The 19,396-nt window shown below is 37.5% G+C and overlaps 1 protein-coding gene across 1 annotated transcript in view; it reads left to right on the top strand.

The window, feature by feature from the left end:
- The window catches only part of CCDC141 (coiled-coil domain containing 141), a 223,061-nt gene that overhangs the window by 93,052 nt on the left and 110,613 nt on the right, over positions 1 to 19,396 (top strand). Inside the window, exons 5-6 of the mRNA XM_007965472.3 lie at positions 2,130 to 2,383; positions 18,285 to 18,401. Of these exons, the coding sequence (XP_007963663.2) occupies positions 2,130 to 2,383; positions 18,285 to 18,401 (371 nt within the window). The remainder of the gene's footprint in view (positions 1 to 2,129; positions 2,384 to 18,284; positions 18,402 to 19,396) is intronic.

The raw sequence follows: 19,396 nt of genomic DNA, 5'->3' as shown, positions 1-19,396 counted from the left end.
GTTATACTAATCACAAGTCTTGAGTTTCAGCACCGGTTCAGTCCATTTTTATTAGTGTCAGACTTGGTAAGATGCTTACTCTCCCAGTGTTCTCCATGGTTCCCCCATCCTGAAAATAAAATAATAATAATAAAAAACAGTATATTTGACCCTGTTATTCTCTCAAGATACTATCCTAGTGTTTTCTTTTCTTATAAAAACAAATGTCTCAAAGATTGTCCTGCTTGTTGCCTTCCCACTTCTCAGCTCACTTTCTTCTCACTTCTCATTGCCTTCTCACCCTGGTAACTTGGCTTCTGTTTCCATCACAAAACTCAAAGTCTTCTCAACTTCTCTTTTTTACATCTCTGGAGAACTTCTGATCTCTAACTAATCTGTAGCTCTCCCAATCTCCTCCCCCCACATTTCAAAATATTTGTTCTCACTCTAGCATTCTACAAAAATGGTAGCAAATCTCCTGTACCAGTCACCGTGCTAAGTGCTGGATGCAGTCATGGTCTCTATCCTCATATTACAATGGAGCCTAGTGGCAAAGACAGACATTAAGTGTGAGAGTATTTGATCCCATCTGGTTTGTCCTGTGAGGAAGTGACAGTTGACATGAAGTATGAGTACAGTAAAGGTAATGAAGGAGGGTGTTGAAGAGAATGGTGTCCCTGTGAGTAGACATAGTGAAAAGTTCAGGGTCAGGAGGGAGTATAGCATGTGTGAGGAATTTAAAGAAGAATGAAAAATTGAGAAATTGAGACAATTTGAAAAGGAAGGAAGAGACTAGACCATGCCAGACATAGTAATCTACATTAAGGGGTCCGTCTTTAATTTTAAGGCAATGGGGTGCCATTGTTTAAGTGTGTGTGTGTGTGTGTGTGTGTGTGTGTGCATGCGTGCATGTGTGTGTGAGAGAGAGAGAAAAGAAAGAAGGAAAGAAAGAAAGAGGGAAAGAAAGAAAGAAAGAGAGAAAAAGAGAAAGAGGAAGGAAGGAAGGAAGGAAGGAAGGAAGGAAGGAAGGAAGGAAGGAAGGAAGGAAGGAAAAGAGATGCTATGTTTAGAAAAGATCGCTGTGGCTAAAGTCTGGAGCATTGATAGATGGATTGGAGAGAGGATACAATTAAGAGAAGACTGTACATCCAGGCAGCAAATGATGCTTTCCATTGTGAGGATAGAGAGAAGTAGACAGATGCCAGAGATACCATGTAATATCAACAGGTCTTGATGATGGCGGGATGAAGGAGAGGGATGTCATGGACAACTCCTTCATTTCTGCCTGATGGAGAGTGGACAGTTCCCCAACTGCTCCTTCAGTTGATCCCCAAGTGTAGATGCCCCTCAATGTGCTATTCTCAACTCTTTCTCCTTCTACACTTTCTCCCTTAGTAGTTCTTCAGTTTCTAGGCTTAACATCCCAATTCTACAAGATGTTACCCAAACTTACAATGCTATTTACTCCAGAGATCACATACTGGTAGCCCATCTGGGAGATATCTATGCTTCATTATCCTGTGATTTTTTAATTAAAAAATATGAATTATGAAAGATTTAGCAGTCAGAACTTTCATATAAAATTTACATTTGAAACTCTTTTAATAATTGGAAGCTCCATCAACACTGAACCCATATTCTTCATGTCAACAGTTCGTCAGAACTGAGTGACAGCTGACCCTTTTAGCAAGCATTTTCCACTTTGCTGTAGTCCCTGACATTTGGGCAGCTGGCCACCACATTTATTGACTTTTTGTGTGGTCATCCCAGGCACTAGCCTTTAAACCTCAGCTTTAGTCCAACCACCTTAGAATGTAGAACGTTTACCCAGCATCATACCGCTGAAAACTGCAGCAATGTCAAAATCCCACGCTCATTCTACTCCCTGTCCTGAGTCACACAATTGCTGAACAAAGCATCCCATCAGTTGGCAGTTAGCACTATCACAATTGCTAGGCTAAGGTGTTTGACCAGTTTTTTCTTTGAAGTACTGTAGGCAGTTTCTGTCCACATATTTTAATTCCTTGCAGCACAACTTGTTTTTTATTAACATAAAAATTACATATATTTTACATTGTGAAGAGTCCAAATATTGCTGTATAAAAGCTTGCTAATATCATTATTCTTTCTTCTTTCTAATTTTCTTCTAGAACTCTTGGAACGGTCTTTAGCCCTTTTAAACAAAAGTCAACAACTCACTGACTTCATAGAAAAATTCAAGTGTGAAGGACCTAATGTGAATCCTGAGTTGATTCAGGGAGCTCACAGCAGCTGTCTGAAGATTGACAGCCTTCTTGAACTTCTACAAGACAGGAGAAGACAGTTAGACAAGTACTTGAAGCAACAGTGGCAAGAATTGAGTCAGGTTCTGCAGATATGTCAGTGGGACCAACGAGAAAACCAGGTAACCCAAAGGGGCATTGGAAGATGTTCCAGTCTCAGCTGATTAGTTGTTATATGGATTAACCATTCCCCGGGGCAGTTTGTCAGTCTTCATGGTCAAATCCTTTGGTCTTTGGTCCAAAAAGCTTTCATCCTAACTACCATGTTGTTTTTTCCTGTAAGTAATATAAAATCAAATGTATGCATTTTTTCATTATACTGTTGATTTTATAAATGAGAGAACACCTGTGGGTAGTTTTGAGAATGAATGTATTCTATTGTTGGATTCTTCCTTCCTTCCAGGTCACTACTTTTAGACATGTTTCTTTAACATTTTGAAATGTTAATTGCAGTTTTCTTAAAAGTTGAAGAGGTATGATGCTGCCAAATTGTGCTAGATTGCTGCTTACATCAGTAAAAAAAGTCTGTCAGCCCAAAATAGAGATAATGTTCTTAGAAGAGTAGTCTGATGCCAATCAAGAAATATGACCTTAGCCCATAGCTGCAGGATCTGTGGTCAGAGGGCTTTGGGGGTTGATGAGTTTGCAGGCTCATTAGAGCTCATTACCCAGGCTGCGAGCACATTTCTGATGGGTTGTCAATGTGTTTGACATGGATTTCTTCTGCTACAATTATTTGATGCGAAGAGTGGGCAGAACTCTCTTTGCAAACCCCCAACTCAAATAAGTGAGAAGTTTATCAAAACACTTCTGATTGTCTTAATTCCATGTTTAAATCTGTACAGATTAAGTGGAAGGAATTTTTAGGGAGAAATTATGTGGAGGGAGGTCTCCTGGCCTAGATACACAGGAAAGAGGTTTTTTCATATGTTTAATATTATTGCTCTATCCAAATTGAAGAGACATTCATATATTTGGAAGCGCATATGAGTCCAGAAGAAACTGGTTCTTATTTCAAGCTGGAAAAATGAGAGCTTAAATGATGATCAACCTTTCAATTAATATTTATTTAGCACCTACTATGCATCAGTTCCTATCATAAGTGCTGGGGATATACTAGACCACAAGATGGTGCCTTTTTCCTCTAGGAAATTTTCTTCTAATTCAATGTTTCTCAATCTTGGCACTATTGACATTTAGTGCTAGGTAATTTCTGGTTGTGGGAGGTTGTCCTGTCCAGCACACTCTAGGATACTGAGCAGCATTGCTAGCCTCTACCAACGAGATACCAGTACAACATCCCCAGTTGTGAAAAACCAGAACTGTCTCTAGACATTGCCAAATGTCCCCTGGGGGACAAAATTACCCCCAGTTAAGAACCATTGTTCTAATATGATGAGGACTTATAATAAACAAATGATGAATATGATGATAAACCTGATGATGAAATCAAATAACGTAATGAATTTTGACATGTGTTGGCCAACTTTTCATCAAAGAAGGAATCAAAGAAGGCTCTCCAAGGAAGTGGCATAGAGCAGAGACCCAAATGAAGATGTCAGTCATATATTCTCCTGCTTGCATTTTGTTGCCATTCCCCTCTAAGTCACCATACACTTTCTAAGCTGCCTTGCTTTTATCATTTTACACTGACTGCTGCCCGCTCCTCCTGTCCTGCTTCTGCTGTGCTTGACCTGCGGACTCTGCTCTAGCCGTTATACACTCTTACACGCACTTTCACATGCTCATCTCCCAAAGCATTATTGTCCAATGCAAAGGTCTTTTCCTGATGACTCTGGCATAACAAGAAGGAAATTAATCCTCAGGACAAGAAACTTAAAATTGTAAGACAACTGTTTCCAAAGTTCTTTGTCCTTCCGAGCATGAGTGGGTGTATTTTAGCTCCCTTGCTCCTCTCTGTCTCTCTCTGCCCTAATCCTGACCAGCCACCATGTTCCTAGAGCTACTATCCCCTTAAAGGAACCTTCCTTTTATCTCTTCATTCTTGTGTTTACAACCCCAAGCCTCTGCCTCTAGTGTTTCCAAAAATACATTAAAAACTCCTCTTCCTTTATCATACAGAGAAGCATTTGTATTTTAAACCTCAACATCTCTTATCTGGACTAACACAGAGACCTTCTCTCTCCAAAAAAAAAAAAAAAAAAAAAACCTCCTCAAAGAATAGCTTCAGTAATTTTATTTATTTATTTTTAAAACAGCAATTTTGCCTTTCTGCCCCATAACTATGGCAGTAATCATCCACTTGAATCCTCTGTAGTAAAAAGAAAAGAAAAAAATCACCTGAAAATTTAGAAGATTCAAAATGGACATTCTAACCTGGCCACATTCTTAAAGGAAATCTAAATCCCTTGCTAAACCTGGAAAGCAAAAATATATTTGCTAATAAGTAAAGTAAGGTATAGTAGAAGGTGTCTGACTTGGTAAGTTCTCTAACTTATGGGGTCTCATTTTGTTTTAGAGGTGAATGCTTTTGGGAGGGGTGCTTTTTAAAAAGTAAAGTTTATTTTTTAGAGCTCTTTTAGGTTCACAGCAAAATTGAGAGAAAGGTACAGAGATTTCCTATATGCTCCCTGCCCCCACACGTGCAGTTTCTCTCTTTATCAGCATCTCCCCTCAGAATAGCTTGTTTACAATCAATGGGCCTACAGTGACACATCACTACCACCCAAAGTCCACAGTTTACAGGAAGGTTCACTCTTGATGATGTATGTTCCAAATGTCCAATTCCACGTACATATGGGTTTGAACAAATGTGTAATGACATGCATCTACCATCATAACATCATAGAAACCATTTTCACTGCCCTAATAATCCTCTGTGCTCTGCTTGTTCATTGCTTCCTTCCCTCTAACCCCTGGTAAACACTCATCTTTACTGTTCCCATAGTTTTGCCTTGTCCATAATGTCATATAGTTAGAATCATACAGGACTTTTCAGATTGGCGTTTTTCATTTAGTAATATGCATTCAAGTTTCCTCCATGTCCTTTCATGGCTTGATAGCTCATTTATGCTTGGCGCTAAATAATATTCTAGACAACCCTGGGCAAAGCAGGGAGACCCTGTCTCTACAAAAACTTTTTTAAAGTAGACAGGTGTGATGGTGTGTACCTGTGATCCCAGCTACTCAGGAGGCTGAAGTCGGAGGATCCCTTGAGTCTGGTAGGTTGAGACTGCAGTGAGCCATGATTATGCCACTACACTCCAGTCCGGGTGACACAGAGCAAGACTCTGTCTCAAATAACATAAATAAATCAATAAATCCATAAATATCCCATTGTCTGCATTTACCACAGTTTGTTCATCCATTAATCTACTGGCATCTTAGTTGCTTCCAAATTTTGGCAATTATGAATAAAGCTGTTGTGGACATTCATGTGCAGCTTTTTATGTGAACGTAAGTTTTCAATTTATATAGATAAATACCAAGGAATGCGATTGCTGGATCATATGGTGAGAGTGTGTTTAGTTTTGTAAGAAACTGCTAAACCATTTTTCAAAGCGGCTGTACCATTTTGGATTCCCACCAGCAATGAATGAGCGTTCCTGTTGCTGTACATTCTTGTCAGCATTTGGCATTGTCAGTGTTCTAGATTTTGACCACTTTAATAGCTGTGTTGTGGTATCTCATTGCTGTTTTAATGGGCCTCATCTTTAAATTGGGAATAATACTTAAATCACAGAGTTGTTATAAGGATTACATGAAATAATGTGCAAAACATGTAGCACAATGCATAGCATTTTAAGAGGTACTTAATAAATATTAGTTTCTTTGCCCTCCCTCTCTGTGGTTAAACCTTACAACTTATGAAAGCTTTCTCATTCAGCCCAGATTCTTTCCCTCGGATGTAGCATTACTGTTGTCATACATGTCTAGGTCTCTTAATACTGTTTAGTTATTGGAGGCTGTTATAAGTATAGTTAGGATTTAAGAATGCACATTCGTGGTTAAGGGAATGAGGCTCTCATTTAGCCTCCATTCCTAACAGCACTTGAACAAAAATTAATTATAATAAGATAATCAACATTATAGTAAATATAACCAGTCAATAAACAAGATAGTCATTTCCTTAAATATAAAATTTAGGCTCTTAGGCTGGGCGTGTTGGTGAATGCTTATAATACCAGCACTGTGGGAGGTGAGATTGCTTGAGCAATCTCTGTCTCAAAAAAAAAAAATAATAATAATAATAATAATAATAAACAGAAGTTCAGAAAAACTGAAAAACTCAGGTGAGATAATTTGTGCTTATAAATACCTGGACTTTAAAGTGATTCCTTGTTCATATAATTATCAACAGAGTAAGCAGGCAGATTGCTTGAGCCCAGGAGTTCGAGACCAGCCTGGGTAACATGGCAAAACCCTGTATCTACAACACACACACACACACACACACACACACACACACAAATGAGCCAGGCATGGTGCCATGCTCCTGTAGTCCCAGATACTTGGGAGCCTGAGATGGATGGGTGGCTTGAGCCCAAGAGGCCAAAGCTGCAGTGAGCCAAGATTGCACCATTGTATTTCAGCCTGGGTGACAGAGTAAGACCCTCTGCCTCAAAAAATAAAATAAAAATAAAATTTGGGCTCTGAATCTTAAAACACCTATGTTACATTTTCTCTTGTTAACAGCAGTGACAGTGGTTGGAGTAGTTAGTTAATAAAACTAAGTATTGTCTCTTTATGTTGATAAGAGTACAGATCCTGGGGCCAGACTGTTGGCTGGGTTCAAATCCTAGCTTCACCACTTACTGGCTGAGTAACAGCAAGTATTTAACTTCCCTGAGGCTCAGTTTTCTGTAAAAATATGAATAATAATACCAACTACTATCTTAGTGTTAGCAGTTGTTACCATCATGTCTGAAAAAGATGGTGAAGGCCCGACATGTTACATACTCTCCCCACTTCTCGCCCCCGCAATGACATGCTCAGATGACAATTGGTCTCAGATTGAAGACCAGTTTTATTATTTGAGTTCACAGGATGTGATAAAATAAAAGTCACTTTAAAAATGTTAACAGCTACCCTTGTTCAACGGGCACTGAATTGATAGTTTAAAACAAAAAGTAGTATCTTTTTTTTCTGCTTGTGATTTAAAAATGCTTCTTTGTTAAAATGTAACGATCACCCTCCATGCAGATTGCTACTAGAAATTTGGCATATTGCCACCTTCTAGACTTTTATCCAAGTGTGAGCATAGTCACAGGCACACACACATTTATTGTAAAAAACTAAACAAATGAAAATTCATTGAATTAGCCTATATATACTGTATTACAACCTGTTTTTTTAATTAAAAAAATCATAAACATATTCTGTGTTTAAGTAGAGCAATTAATTTTAATAAGTGTGTAGTATTCTGCTATTTGAATATAAAACAATTTAAACAGTATTTTATTAATAAGGAAATAGATTTGCTTTGATTTCTTAATATTATAAACAATAATTAATGCTTACTCTGTTGATAATTATATGAACAAGGAATCACTTTAAAGTCCAGGTATGTATAAACACAAATTATCTCACCTGAGTTTTTCAGTTTTTCTGAACTTCTGTTTATTATTGTTATTATTATTATTTTTCTTTTTGAGACAGAGTCTCACTCTGTCACCCAGGCTGGAGAGCAGTGGCACAATCTCGACTCACTACAACCTCCACCTCCGAGGTTCAAGCAATTTTCATGCCTCAACCTTCTGAGTAGCTGAGACTACAGACACACGCCACCACGCTGGCTATATGTTTTGCATTTTAGTAGAGACAGGGTTTCACCATGTTGCCCAGGATGGTCTTGAACTCCTGGGCTCAAGTGACCTGCTGGTCTTGGCCTCTCAAAGTGCTGGGATTACAGGCATGAGCCACCGTGCCCGGCCTGAATGTTCTAAAGTGTTGTTGATGGTACAGTGGTGAAGAATTGCAGCAGGGACACTGAGCTGAGTGTCACTCAGTTCGTAATTTGGGTTTTATAGTTATCATGTTCTTGGATGATCTACCTGATAATTCTAGAACATATGGAACCACATTTCATTGGAGGGCAAAAGGTTTTTTTTTTTTTTTTTTTTTTTTTTTTTTTTTTTTTTTGTCAGTTCTGTCTTATTTTAAGTGAACACAGGAGCTATCAATCTTTACATTAATGAAATATCAACTTTGTCAATCATTTTAACCAATTAAGAAAAAGGGAAATTAAGTAAAGAAATAGAACAAAGATTACTGATGAATAATAATGTAGATGTCTGAATATGTGATGTGTCTTCTCTCGTAAGGGCCATTTAAAAGATACATTTAGTGCTTCTCTGTTTCTGAGTGCTGTGGCCTAATGCTTTTGAACTATAATAGTTCAGCTGATTCTCCTTTGGAAAAGAAATTAAGTGACCAGCATGATGGGGACTTAGGATTCACATCAATTGCAGGAAAACAGTAAATGAAAACCACATACTTTCCTGTCTTAATTGGGATGTGATCGCCTCATAAAGATAATTATAGCATGTTCTTTCGTCATTGTTTTTCAGATGTAAAAATGCACTCTTGTTTTACATTGAAAGATAAGCAGCTGACCTTTCTTTTCAGCTCCAGCAGCATCTTATTTTGCAGATAATCTGCCTCATTAATGAAAATCAGAAGCAGCTTGAAGTACTTCATGCATAATTAATTATCTTGGCAAGAAGATTTATGAATGTAATTTTTCTCAATTGCTCCAATCAGGCATAAGTGAGACAAACAAATATATCAAAACTAAGCTATTCATGGTCTCTGTGTACAAGACAGTGTCAAGGACGTCTAGGAGAATTAAGACATGAGGGCAGAAAATCTCTTTTTACTACCCAGATCACATATGAGTTATACATCTTTAGGGGCAGGAAGAATAATAGAATTCACATCAGAAGGTTTTGTGGTTTTATAATTTGAGTAAAATGTGTATCATAATCATGCAGTATATTCCTTGCCAATGGGCAATTTAAATGATATTAAAGATGACATATATGAGCATAGCCTCTGGGCACCAATCTTGTGTCTGGTGGACATCTGTAAAACTGTGCACCCATACAGGCACATGTGAGTGTATTCTCTTGTATATGATGCCGTCTTCTAACTAGGATTTAGAACTTGAATGATTGAACAGCTTAAATGCATAATTTTGAAAGTCCCTCTCTGGAAGTTCCTTGACTTACCTGAGCTTCTTATCTATTGCTTTGGAAATTTTGAAATGGGGATACTAAACCTATCACCAAGAGATTTTGTGAAAAATAAATGAAAAGGTGTGAGTGAAAATACTTTGAAACATTTACATCAACAAAGTGTCAGTCCTGGTCCCATGATTATGATGACGCACAATGAGCCTCTTCAGTTGTATTCTTGAGTGTATCTTTCATATTCCAAGAGGTGGTATTCCTGGATAAACAGTGTTATTCCCAAAAGTGGAATTTGGGGGTTGATAGAATGTGAACAAGTTTTAAGTCCCATGATCCATCTTGTCAAATTACCCCCACAAAAGTTGTTTAAATTTGAATCCAACTAGTTGGAGTTGAGTAATAGTTCTCACCACATTGGTCAATGTTGAGCATTACCTTTTATTTTCATGTTTGCAAATCTGGTCTTGTTGTTTAACTTAGTATTTCCTAAATATCTAGTGATTGCATTAAATATACATGCATTTGCATCTCTCAATAAATGTGAGCTGCTGCTTCAAAAAAAAAAAAGAAAAAAAAAAGTCGTTCTCTGAAGGCAGCTTTTATACATTGGCTGGCATAAGGCCAAAATAAGGGTTGCATTATTTTGGTGGTGCTGGTATCAAACCGTTGGGTCAGTAACAGGTATAAATGACTGTCCTACTGTCCATAGATGAAAATTTATCACAGAATTTCATTTTGGTATACAGTCTGTCTCTAGAATTCTCTGTAGGGCACGCCAACAGTAAATGCAAAGGATCTGATAGTATTTGTAGAAGGATCATGTGATTTTAACAGGAAAAAAACCTTTTCTAACTGGGATGTATGCGAATGACTATTGCTTCCAACAGCACTGCAGTTCAAAGGTTGAAACAGAGGGACTCTGGTGCAGATGGCATGGATATCAATCCTAGCTTTTACATTTACTAGGTATGTGGTTTTGGGCCAGTTACTTGGCCTCTGTGCCTCAGTGTCCTTTTCTATAAAATGGGGATAATAACAGTATCTACCTATAGATTTATTGTAAAAATAAAAAATATTATACATTTTAAAATGCTTTGAGCACAGCTTGGCATATTGTAGGTGCTCAATCTTTTCAAATGTTCACCATATCACTATATACTTTGGTGATCACTTTCTGAGCTTTACTGGATAATCACTAGCCTACAAAATCAGACACACTGTCCACATCCCACACCAATTCCATAAACCACTAGATAGTCTTAACTTTCTAAAATGTTCTGATATGAACAGGGCATAAATACCATTTCATGGCTTTATATCCAGTCTAGTTTACTCAAAAGGTCAGCTTTAGCTGGAAGATAGAGTTTAAAACCAATTTTCCACTTCTTAAGTTTCTCCGCCCTTTAGCTATTTCTTTTGGTCACTTATACTTATTATAGTTGATTACATTTTCATTAAATTAGGTCATTCCTGTATACTGTTCAGTTGAACTGATGGCTTAACAACATTTTGGTTATTGAAGCCCCCAAGTCGGTTGGTAAGGGGGATGGGGACACACACTGTGACCACATTCACTCTCAGAAGTGATGTGTGTGTGCTCCCTGGGGAAGGCTCTGTGGTTGCTTCTAATCCTCATGCCCATTGTATGACAGAGTTAGCTGTTGCTGCCTGAGATATCTGCTAAGCCCTGGGGCTGCCTGTGGGTCTCCTTTTACCTCTCTAAGCTCTTTTCCTTCCTGCCCCTGGTGTTTGTCCCTGGTGATCATTGGCTTCTCTTTTCTCCTGCCACCATCCCAAACTAGCCAGTGAGTAGAAATCATTTTCTCCTCTTCCCTCATTCTCACGATCCAATCCCAAAGACAACCCAAAAGGATGAATTAATTTTAATGAATACTGTAGGGAGACTCTTAAGCAAACAATAAATAGAATGCTTTGAAAAGATGAAGACATCTTTTAAAATTTACCAATTATTTATTCTGTCTATATGACAGTTTCTGATTCATTGTTTTTCCCAACAACCAGAGGTTCAGGCCAAAACTTTGGTAGGAAATCCATTAAGCTGCCTGACCTAGGAAATGGGAAGGTAAAATGAAAATATCAAACTTTGGTCCGACTCCTAAGTAGCTCTGCACTGTCTGTCGGTCTGTCTCTCACTCTCTTTATCTCACACGCACAGTGAATATAATTGGCTGAAGATCACTTAGGGTGGAACTTTAAGTTATATTGGGAAAACCATGCCTTCGATATCTTTGGCAGGGATACACATTGCCAAGACACTGGATGGGGCTGTTTCCTCTCCTGAAAAACAATTTCTTTCCACTGCTGGGGAGGTTATTTTCAATGAGTCAGAGGTAATGTTAGAAATAACATTTAGGTCCAGAGACTTCTACTGTACTGATTTTGTCCATTGGACGAAATAACTTTCCATCCATTAAGTAGTTGGAGGTAAAGAGCCTACCTAAACACAAATAATTGTTGTGGGCAATGTTAAGAAGGGAAGTCCTTACTGCCTTTTTTTAAAATGAAATATAGATGTGAGAAGAGAAATGATATGCTAACACAAGTCAGAATAGTTAAATACATAAAATTATTATTCTAGACAGGAAAAAGGATTGTATGTAAAGCTGTTCATAAAGTAACAAGTTTTGCCTTAAAATAACATATTTTAGCTTTCCTACTGCCCCTCAACAGAGAATACTGGGATTTGATACTGGAATTTGTTGAGGAGATACAGATACCTTCCAGTTGATTTCAGTAATTCACAAAGGGCTCCCAAATTCTACAGAAGAAAATTGTGAGCATTATCCTCCTGGAATCTCTAAGTCCAAATAATAACAGGCCAATAACTAGATCAGTCCCAGAATACATCTAAAAATGGAAACCCAATCCACGTTTTTGGCCGTAATTGTTTTTTTCTGCCCTCCTCCCAAGTCTGCAGGTGCAAACATCAGCAACACAGCTTTAGCATCTCTTCTAATGTGCATTAGAATCACCTAGTGGACCAAACAGATATTTCAAATCTGGTTATTGCTAGTTAAATCCAGAGCTCATTTGACTGTATTGTCTAATACAAAATACAACTGGTTCCCCCTACTGTAAAAAAAGAGAAAAAAACCCAAAGCCCTATGGAAACATGCCTTCAAAATCAAAGCAGGCATTAGAACTGTCACCTGTGACCATCAACTACAGTTGAAAGCATTTCTGTGTATGTGTGTATTTTTGGTAATTGCAAGAGAGACTGTCAAAAAGTCTTGGGTTAAAGAAGATAAATAACTGATGCCTTTTTCCTTGATCAGTTTTTTGTCCTTAATAGAACCTGGTTATTCAGCAAGTTCTGCACGTGGAAAAGAAAATGAAAGTAATTTGATGAGATTTTCATCTCCCCTTAAGCATTTCTCTTAAGGTAGTTTGAATTGCTTATTGCTAGTTCACCTCCTCCAGCATATTTTAAATAAAGATAAAAAAGATCTGATTTCAGATTGTAGAACAAATTGCAGAAAAATAAGCTGCAGTGGTTTATGACATTCTGATGCATTGCTTTGGGCTGCAGCGGAAGTCCACCTTCTTGCCACCTCCGTTGTTTATCCTTGACCATCAGAGAGCATTTTCTATTGCTTGTATGCCCCATCTTTCAGTCCTGTCTTTGGCACGTGTCATTTGGGAAGTGAAATTCTCAGCCTGCTCTTGCTGTCACCACTGCCCACAGCTGGCATCTTGCTCTCAGGGACTCCTTCTGACAGGCCTGACCCACACATTCATTCTCCTCTCTAATGAACTATTTTCACTGAGCCCCTGATTGTATACAGGACCTAATTCGGTGTTAAAATTGGGTTCTATAACCATAGCTTTGCATTTTGGTTTTTATTTTAAGAATGTTCATAAATATAGACTAATGAGATATATATAGGCCACTTCTCTTCTCCAGAATCCTTTATTTCTGCAGATGTATATAATAAGCAGGAAAAATATTGCATGGTATGAATTCTGACACTGGCATTTCTGTCCCTACCTACAAGAATTTCTTCCTGTTGGTTGTTTGAAATTAGGCAAATTATTGAACTGTCTATTGAACTGTTACCTCATCTATTGAAAAGACAAATATCTTTATCACAGGAAGGGTGCAAAGATTAGTTGAAGTTATGTTGTAACCTACCTAAATTAGTACCTAATGCTTCTCTTGGAAGGAAGGCTGGTTCACTTCTTTTACTTTCTTCATTCTTATCTACCAGCAGGAGTCCAAAGTGGGACTTCCAACAAGACAAAAATTAAAAATATTAAAAAAAAGGAGTCCTTCTTTGCTCAAGGATAAATACCACCTTCAATAGGTATTTAGCCCAAACTTCCCTCTCTTCCAACCTTCCCACTGTTTTTGGTACATCCCTGTATCAACTTTCCTCATGCGTCTTCAGTGATGAACAAGACAAGCAAAGAAATGCATGTCTCACCTAATCAAAGAAAAAAATGTGGGGAGGAGCCCCTTTGTTACTTCTGCTTTCTCAAAAGCTATCATCCTTTACTCAACCAATGAATGTAGCCAATGTCTTAGTCCATTTTGCATTGCTACAAAGGAATACCTGAAACTGGGTAATTTATGAAGATGAAAGGGTTATTTGGCCCATGATTCTGCTGGCTGAAAGACTGGGCATCTGTTGAAAGTTCAGGCTGCTTCCACCCGTGGCAGAAGGTGAAGGGGAGTTTCCAAATGCAGAGATCACATGGCAAGAGAGGAAGCAAGAGAACACATGGAGGCACCAGGCTCTTTTTAACAACCAGGTCTGCTGGGAAGTAATAAAGGGAGAACTTTCCCACAGCCCCCACCAAGGAAGGGCATTATATATTCATGAGGGGTCCACTCCTATGATCCAATACCTTCCATTAGATCCCATCTCCAACACTGGGAATCAAATTTCAACATGGGGTTTAGAGGGGACAAACATCAAAACTGTAGCAGCCAACATCCGCACTTAGATGTTCATAAATGCTACCAACTGATATCTCACACCGCTCTTCTCCTGACTCCACTTTTTAAATATCCCTAATTAAAGCTCAGTCTTTAAGTCTACATTTAACAAATATAGTCCAAATATATTTTAATTGAAGAACCATCCAATAGTAATAGAATGCAACCTACTGATATGATTTTAAATTTTCTAGTAGCCACATTTTAAAAGTAAAAAGAAATTAAAAAGCAAAAAGCCACATAAAAAGGGTGAAAACCAATAATATTTTTAAATTAACCCAACATATACAAAATGTTATTTCAATAGGTAATCAATAGTAACATTTTTTTTTATTGAGACAGGGTCTCACTCCTATTGCCCAGGCTGGAGTGCAGTGGCATGATCTTGGCTCACTGCAGCCTCAACTTTGCAGGTTCAGGTGATCTTCCTTCCTTAGCCTCTCTGAGTAGCTGTGACTACAGGTGTGTGCCACCATATCAAGCTAATTTTTTGTATTTTTTTAGTAGAGACTGGGTTTTGCCATGTTGCCCAGGCTGGTCTCAAACTCTTGTGCTCAAGCGGTCTGCCTGCCTCAGCTTCCCAAACTGCTCAGTTTACAGGCATGAACCACTATACTCATACTCATACTGATATTCTTAATGAGATATTTTCATTATACTTTATGCTAAGTCTGTGAAATCTGCTGTGTGCTTTATACATGGAGCATGTCTCAATTAGGACTAGTCACTTTCCAAGTACTAGATAGCTATGTTGATTAGTGGCTACTGTATTGGACAGTGCAGGTTTTCCTGCCACCCCACTTTAACTTTGAAGGAAGCTCTTTGTTTTCACTGAACATTCCTGATTGCTTCCTCTCTGCATCTTTGCTGACTTTCCTTTTTCTCCATCTCTTGTCATTCTGTGATAGATACCACCCCATCACTACACACACACCACTACAAAGATCTGCCTCACTCCTCTGCTGAGTTCTATCTCCTCTAGGCATCAAGTACCTAGAATGCCCTATCAAATTAATGGGATGACCATGAACACATTGCTCAGATGAAACTGAAAGATAGAAACTGGGAAGAAAGGAAAAATATTCTAATTTACCCCTTTAATCCATCATTGCTCAGTACCAATTTCCAGTGCATATTTCGAATACTTTTTGTTTTCCTTCCATTGCACATCTCCTCAGCTTATGGCTCATGTTTTCATAGTTTTGCAGGGACCATGTTCTACATAAATGTCCTGGTGCATCATTTACTGTACTTATCACTCAGGCTTCTGGACAGCAGCTGACATAATTTAAAACCTTATAAAAAGTGCACTTAGAATATCTATGCAGCTGTCTGAAGTAGCTACTCGCCAGGCACAATGACTGATTTACTGGGTGGCAGAATATTATGATTGACATGCTCCTGGTTATTTAGGGTGTCCTATCTTGTGATCAGAAGGACTCTGAGAGCCTATTTTGTGTGCATCCCACAGCATACATGGTAAATCTGATCTAAGAGTCTGCTCCTGTGTGTGAATACCTCATAATGAGATGTAACACCCTCATGATGATCGACTTACTTCTGAGTGTTATGCCAACTTGTTTTTCATGTTTCTTTCCCGGGTGCATCTGGTAGTAACAATTTGTAGATCTAGAGAGTCAGCATGATTTAACAGGCAGGAACATGAACAAGACATGCTGAACATTATCGTAGTTCTTTACATTCTCTTAAAGAGAATAGTATTGTCTCACAGGAATAGTATCTTTTGGGAGTTGAAATAGTATGTGCCAAATCCAGAAGATGAGGTCAGTAGATATGGTTTAAAAATCAAAACAACTCACTCTTTCCCAGCTTTCATCACTGCTGGCATGTGTTAGATGACAAGTCTTTGACTCACAAAGTTTAATAAGATTATCTGAGGGTTCAGGCTTCTCACCTGTTTTTAGAGATTAGAGAACACCTGTTTGTACCCATTTTTCATCCACTCTGATTCTATATTAACTGTCCCTATTAAAGCATTCTTGAGATGTCAAGTCCCTCCCACTTTAGCTAAGAATAAATAAAACTCACTTTCATTTAATAAAATAAACGATCTCTGGAAGTTAGTTGTATCATGATCCACTTTGAGGAAACCCTTAAATCATTGATCTAGTTGTGTTTTTATAGGGGCTTACTGCATTTTTGGGAGAAAATTATTTTGTTTTACACAATAAAATAATAAATTTTATAGCTGTTGATAAAATACTCTGTGTGTGTTTTCATAGGCACATTGTACATATCATCTAACTCTAATTGGATACCAGAAAAACAGACTGTCTTCAAATAATTGTAAATACATAAGCACAATACTTGTGTATCTTGGGGACTAACTAGATAATGTGTGTGTTGTGCATAGATTACCAAATATTCAGAAGAAAATGAGATATATGTCACATGAAAACTGCTACAAGGTCACCAGTATTCTTTTCTTTGCACTAATGATGGACTAAAATGGTGATTAACAAAGACATTTCCAATTAGCAGAAAGCTGGAGAAATGCTTCCATCCTGTATTTTAACTGCCTATTCCATGCTGAGAAATACTAAGAGTTGGTGTAGACCTTTTGATCACATAGTCAGCTTTGCGATATCAGCCCTATAAATGGTGTGTCCTATTCTAGGTAAGCCGTTAACTCTGACGTGTGTGTGTGTGTGTGTGTGATGTGCATTTATTGTGTGGAACTTCCAAACTAATCTAGAGTTCTCCTTGGCCACCTGTTTCACACATTTCTCCATGTTACAGGATTTCAGAGAAATCCTGAGACTGCAACAGGCAAGACAACCTAGGCTGGGGAAAGACATAGTATCAGGCTTGGGATTTATATGCCCATTGTTTTGAATGGGCTGCCAGTGTTCCTTTTTCAGATTTGAAGTCATTTCCCCTGATGGTAGGGCTGTAAGATTTGAAATGACTCAAGCATGGCATCAGGGCACAATGGAAAAAGCATGGACTTTGAAATCCTGCAGACTGGAGGACAAACTCTGCTACTTACTATGTGGCTGTGGATAAGCTGCTTAACCTCTTCAAAACTCAGTTACCGCATCTCTAAAATGATGATATCATGACTGTTATATAGTTGGTGAGAGAAATAGAGATGATGCCCAAAATGCAACTAGCAAACTATCTAGCTGGTAGTAGTCTCTTAAGAATCAGTCATTATGATATGATCATAAGGATAATGCTATACAGGATTCGAGAGTAAAAAATCTAAGTCTCCTTTAATTGGGATAAGGAATCTGTATCCAGGGCCCCCATGACAAGTGTTGGCATCATTTAAAAAGGTACGGATTATTTCAAGTCCTTTGCTATTTGTGGTTTCAGCACTGTATATAGCATGTATGATAAATCAAGTCAATGTAACTGTGAGTCATGCCCTTACCACTTAAGTCAATGGATTTTGATAACCTCTCTATTTTCTGGATATAGATTTCTAGCACTTGTAGCAAACTAAATATTTCTGCATAGTCTCTTTTATGGCAGAAAATATAATTCTACCTATACTGTTTAATATTTTCATGTGGGTTTATATAACTATACTTAGATTCATATTCATTTCCAGGAAAGAAGATATATTTTAAACGAATTCATGATTTTTGGACTGCTTGGGAATGTATTTTGATTCTTAGGAGATTTTGATTTTATTCATGCCATGTAATCTACTGAACTGATTAGTCATTTTCATACTTTTCTGGGATTTTTTTTCTTTTATGCATGTAGAGGTTAAATGAAGAAAAAATTCTAAACTTGTTCATATTATTTTAATACATGAGATAGTTTATATAAAGAGAAATTAAAGTAGCTTAACTTTTGAAAGGTTGAGGGACTATTTTTGAATTTTTACTCACTGATTCTGATTATTTGAATTTTGATCTTTCTTTGTTGCTTTTTACCTAGGTTACTTGTTGGTTTCAGAAAACGATAAGAGATTTACAGGAACAAAGTCTAGGTTCATCACTTTCAGACAATGAGGATCTAATTCGTAAGCACGAGGAACTGATAATAAAAGCAAAGGTAAGAGATATATTAGACACTTTAAAAATAATTGAAAAATGCATTAACTTTTCTTGAATATGCTTCTGTGGGTAATTTAGAGGAGAACTGAGAAGTCTCTTTGATTAATCTACTATTCATGTAAAAAAATATCCCAATAACATTAGCAGTACCGCTGTGCATTGACAGGGCTTCCAGAATAATGATAAACAAATTAACAGCTTCTACAACAATAACTATATTGTTCTGAATAGTTACTATATGCCAGGCACTATACTATGTATAGGAAATCCATTATCTAAATTATCAAACCCCTAAGGGGGAGGTATTATTTTCCCCATTTTATGCATCAAAACAAATAAAACACAGAGGCTTGGAAATGCAAAGTCGCTTGACCAATATAATATATCTTGTCAGTGGCAGATTTAAAATTCAGTTCTAGGTTTTGTCTAATACAAAGGCCCAAGCTCTTAAACATTATACCTTTTTAGCTTTCTAAAATTTTTTTCTACACTGAGATATCATTACTATGAGTCATCACTTTTATGACTTCCAGATATAATTTGATTGCTGTTCCCATTTACATGTCTTTTGCTCCTTAACTTGCTTCAGATTTCTCAGTTTTGCAACAAGTAATGGTTACCAGCCCGGCAGCCACTTGTAGGTATATAGAATGTATTAAAATGCAAGCAGGAAGTGCTGAAAGCAAGATGAGTAAAGCACCTGTGTTGTGGTTGACCTTCTCTCCATTGTGTCTTGTTATTTGAAAATCAATGCATTTATACATCTGGGGGTCTATAAATACTTTCCAAAATTCTTTACAGAGGCTCCATATTGATCTGCAAGAAAACAGAAGTCCATCATAGTAGATGGAATGAGAACAGTGAATAATCACTATCAAGGTTTAGAGAACTTTGTATTATTAATATTTTAGATGATTGGTAGTTGTAAGTAGAGCTAAGTCATAAAGCTCTAGAAAACAATGGGCCAACACTACTAGACAATAGCTGAATACA

This window comes from Chlorocebus sabaeus, chromosome 10 (assembly GCF_047675955.1).
Source record: "Chlorocebus sabaeus isolate Y175 chromosome 10, mChlSab1.0.hap1, whole genome shotgun sequence".
NCBI lineage: Eukaryota > Metazoa > Chordata > Mammalia > Primates > Cercopithecidae > Chlorocebus > Chlorocebus sabaeus.
Note: the sequence above shows the minus strand (reverse complement) of the source record. Positions and strands in the feature narration are given on the sequence as shown.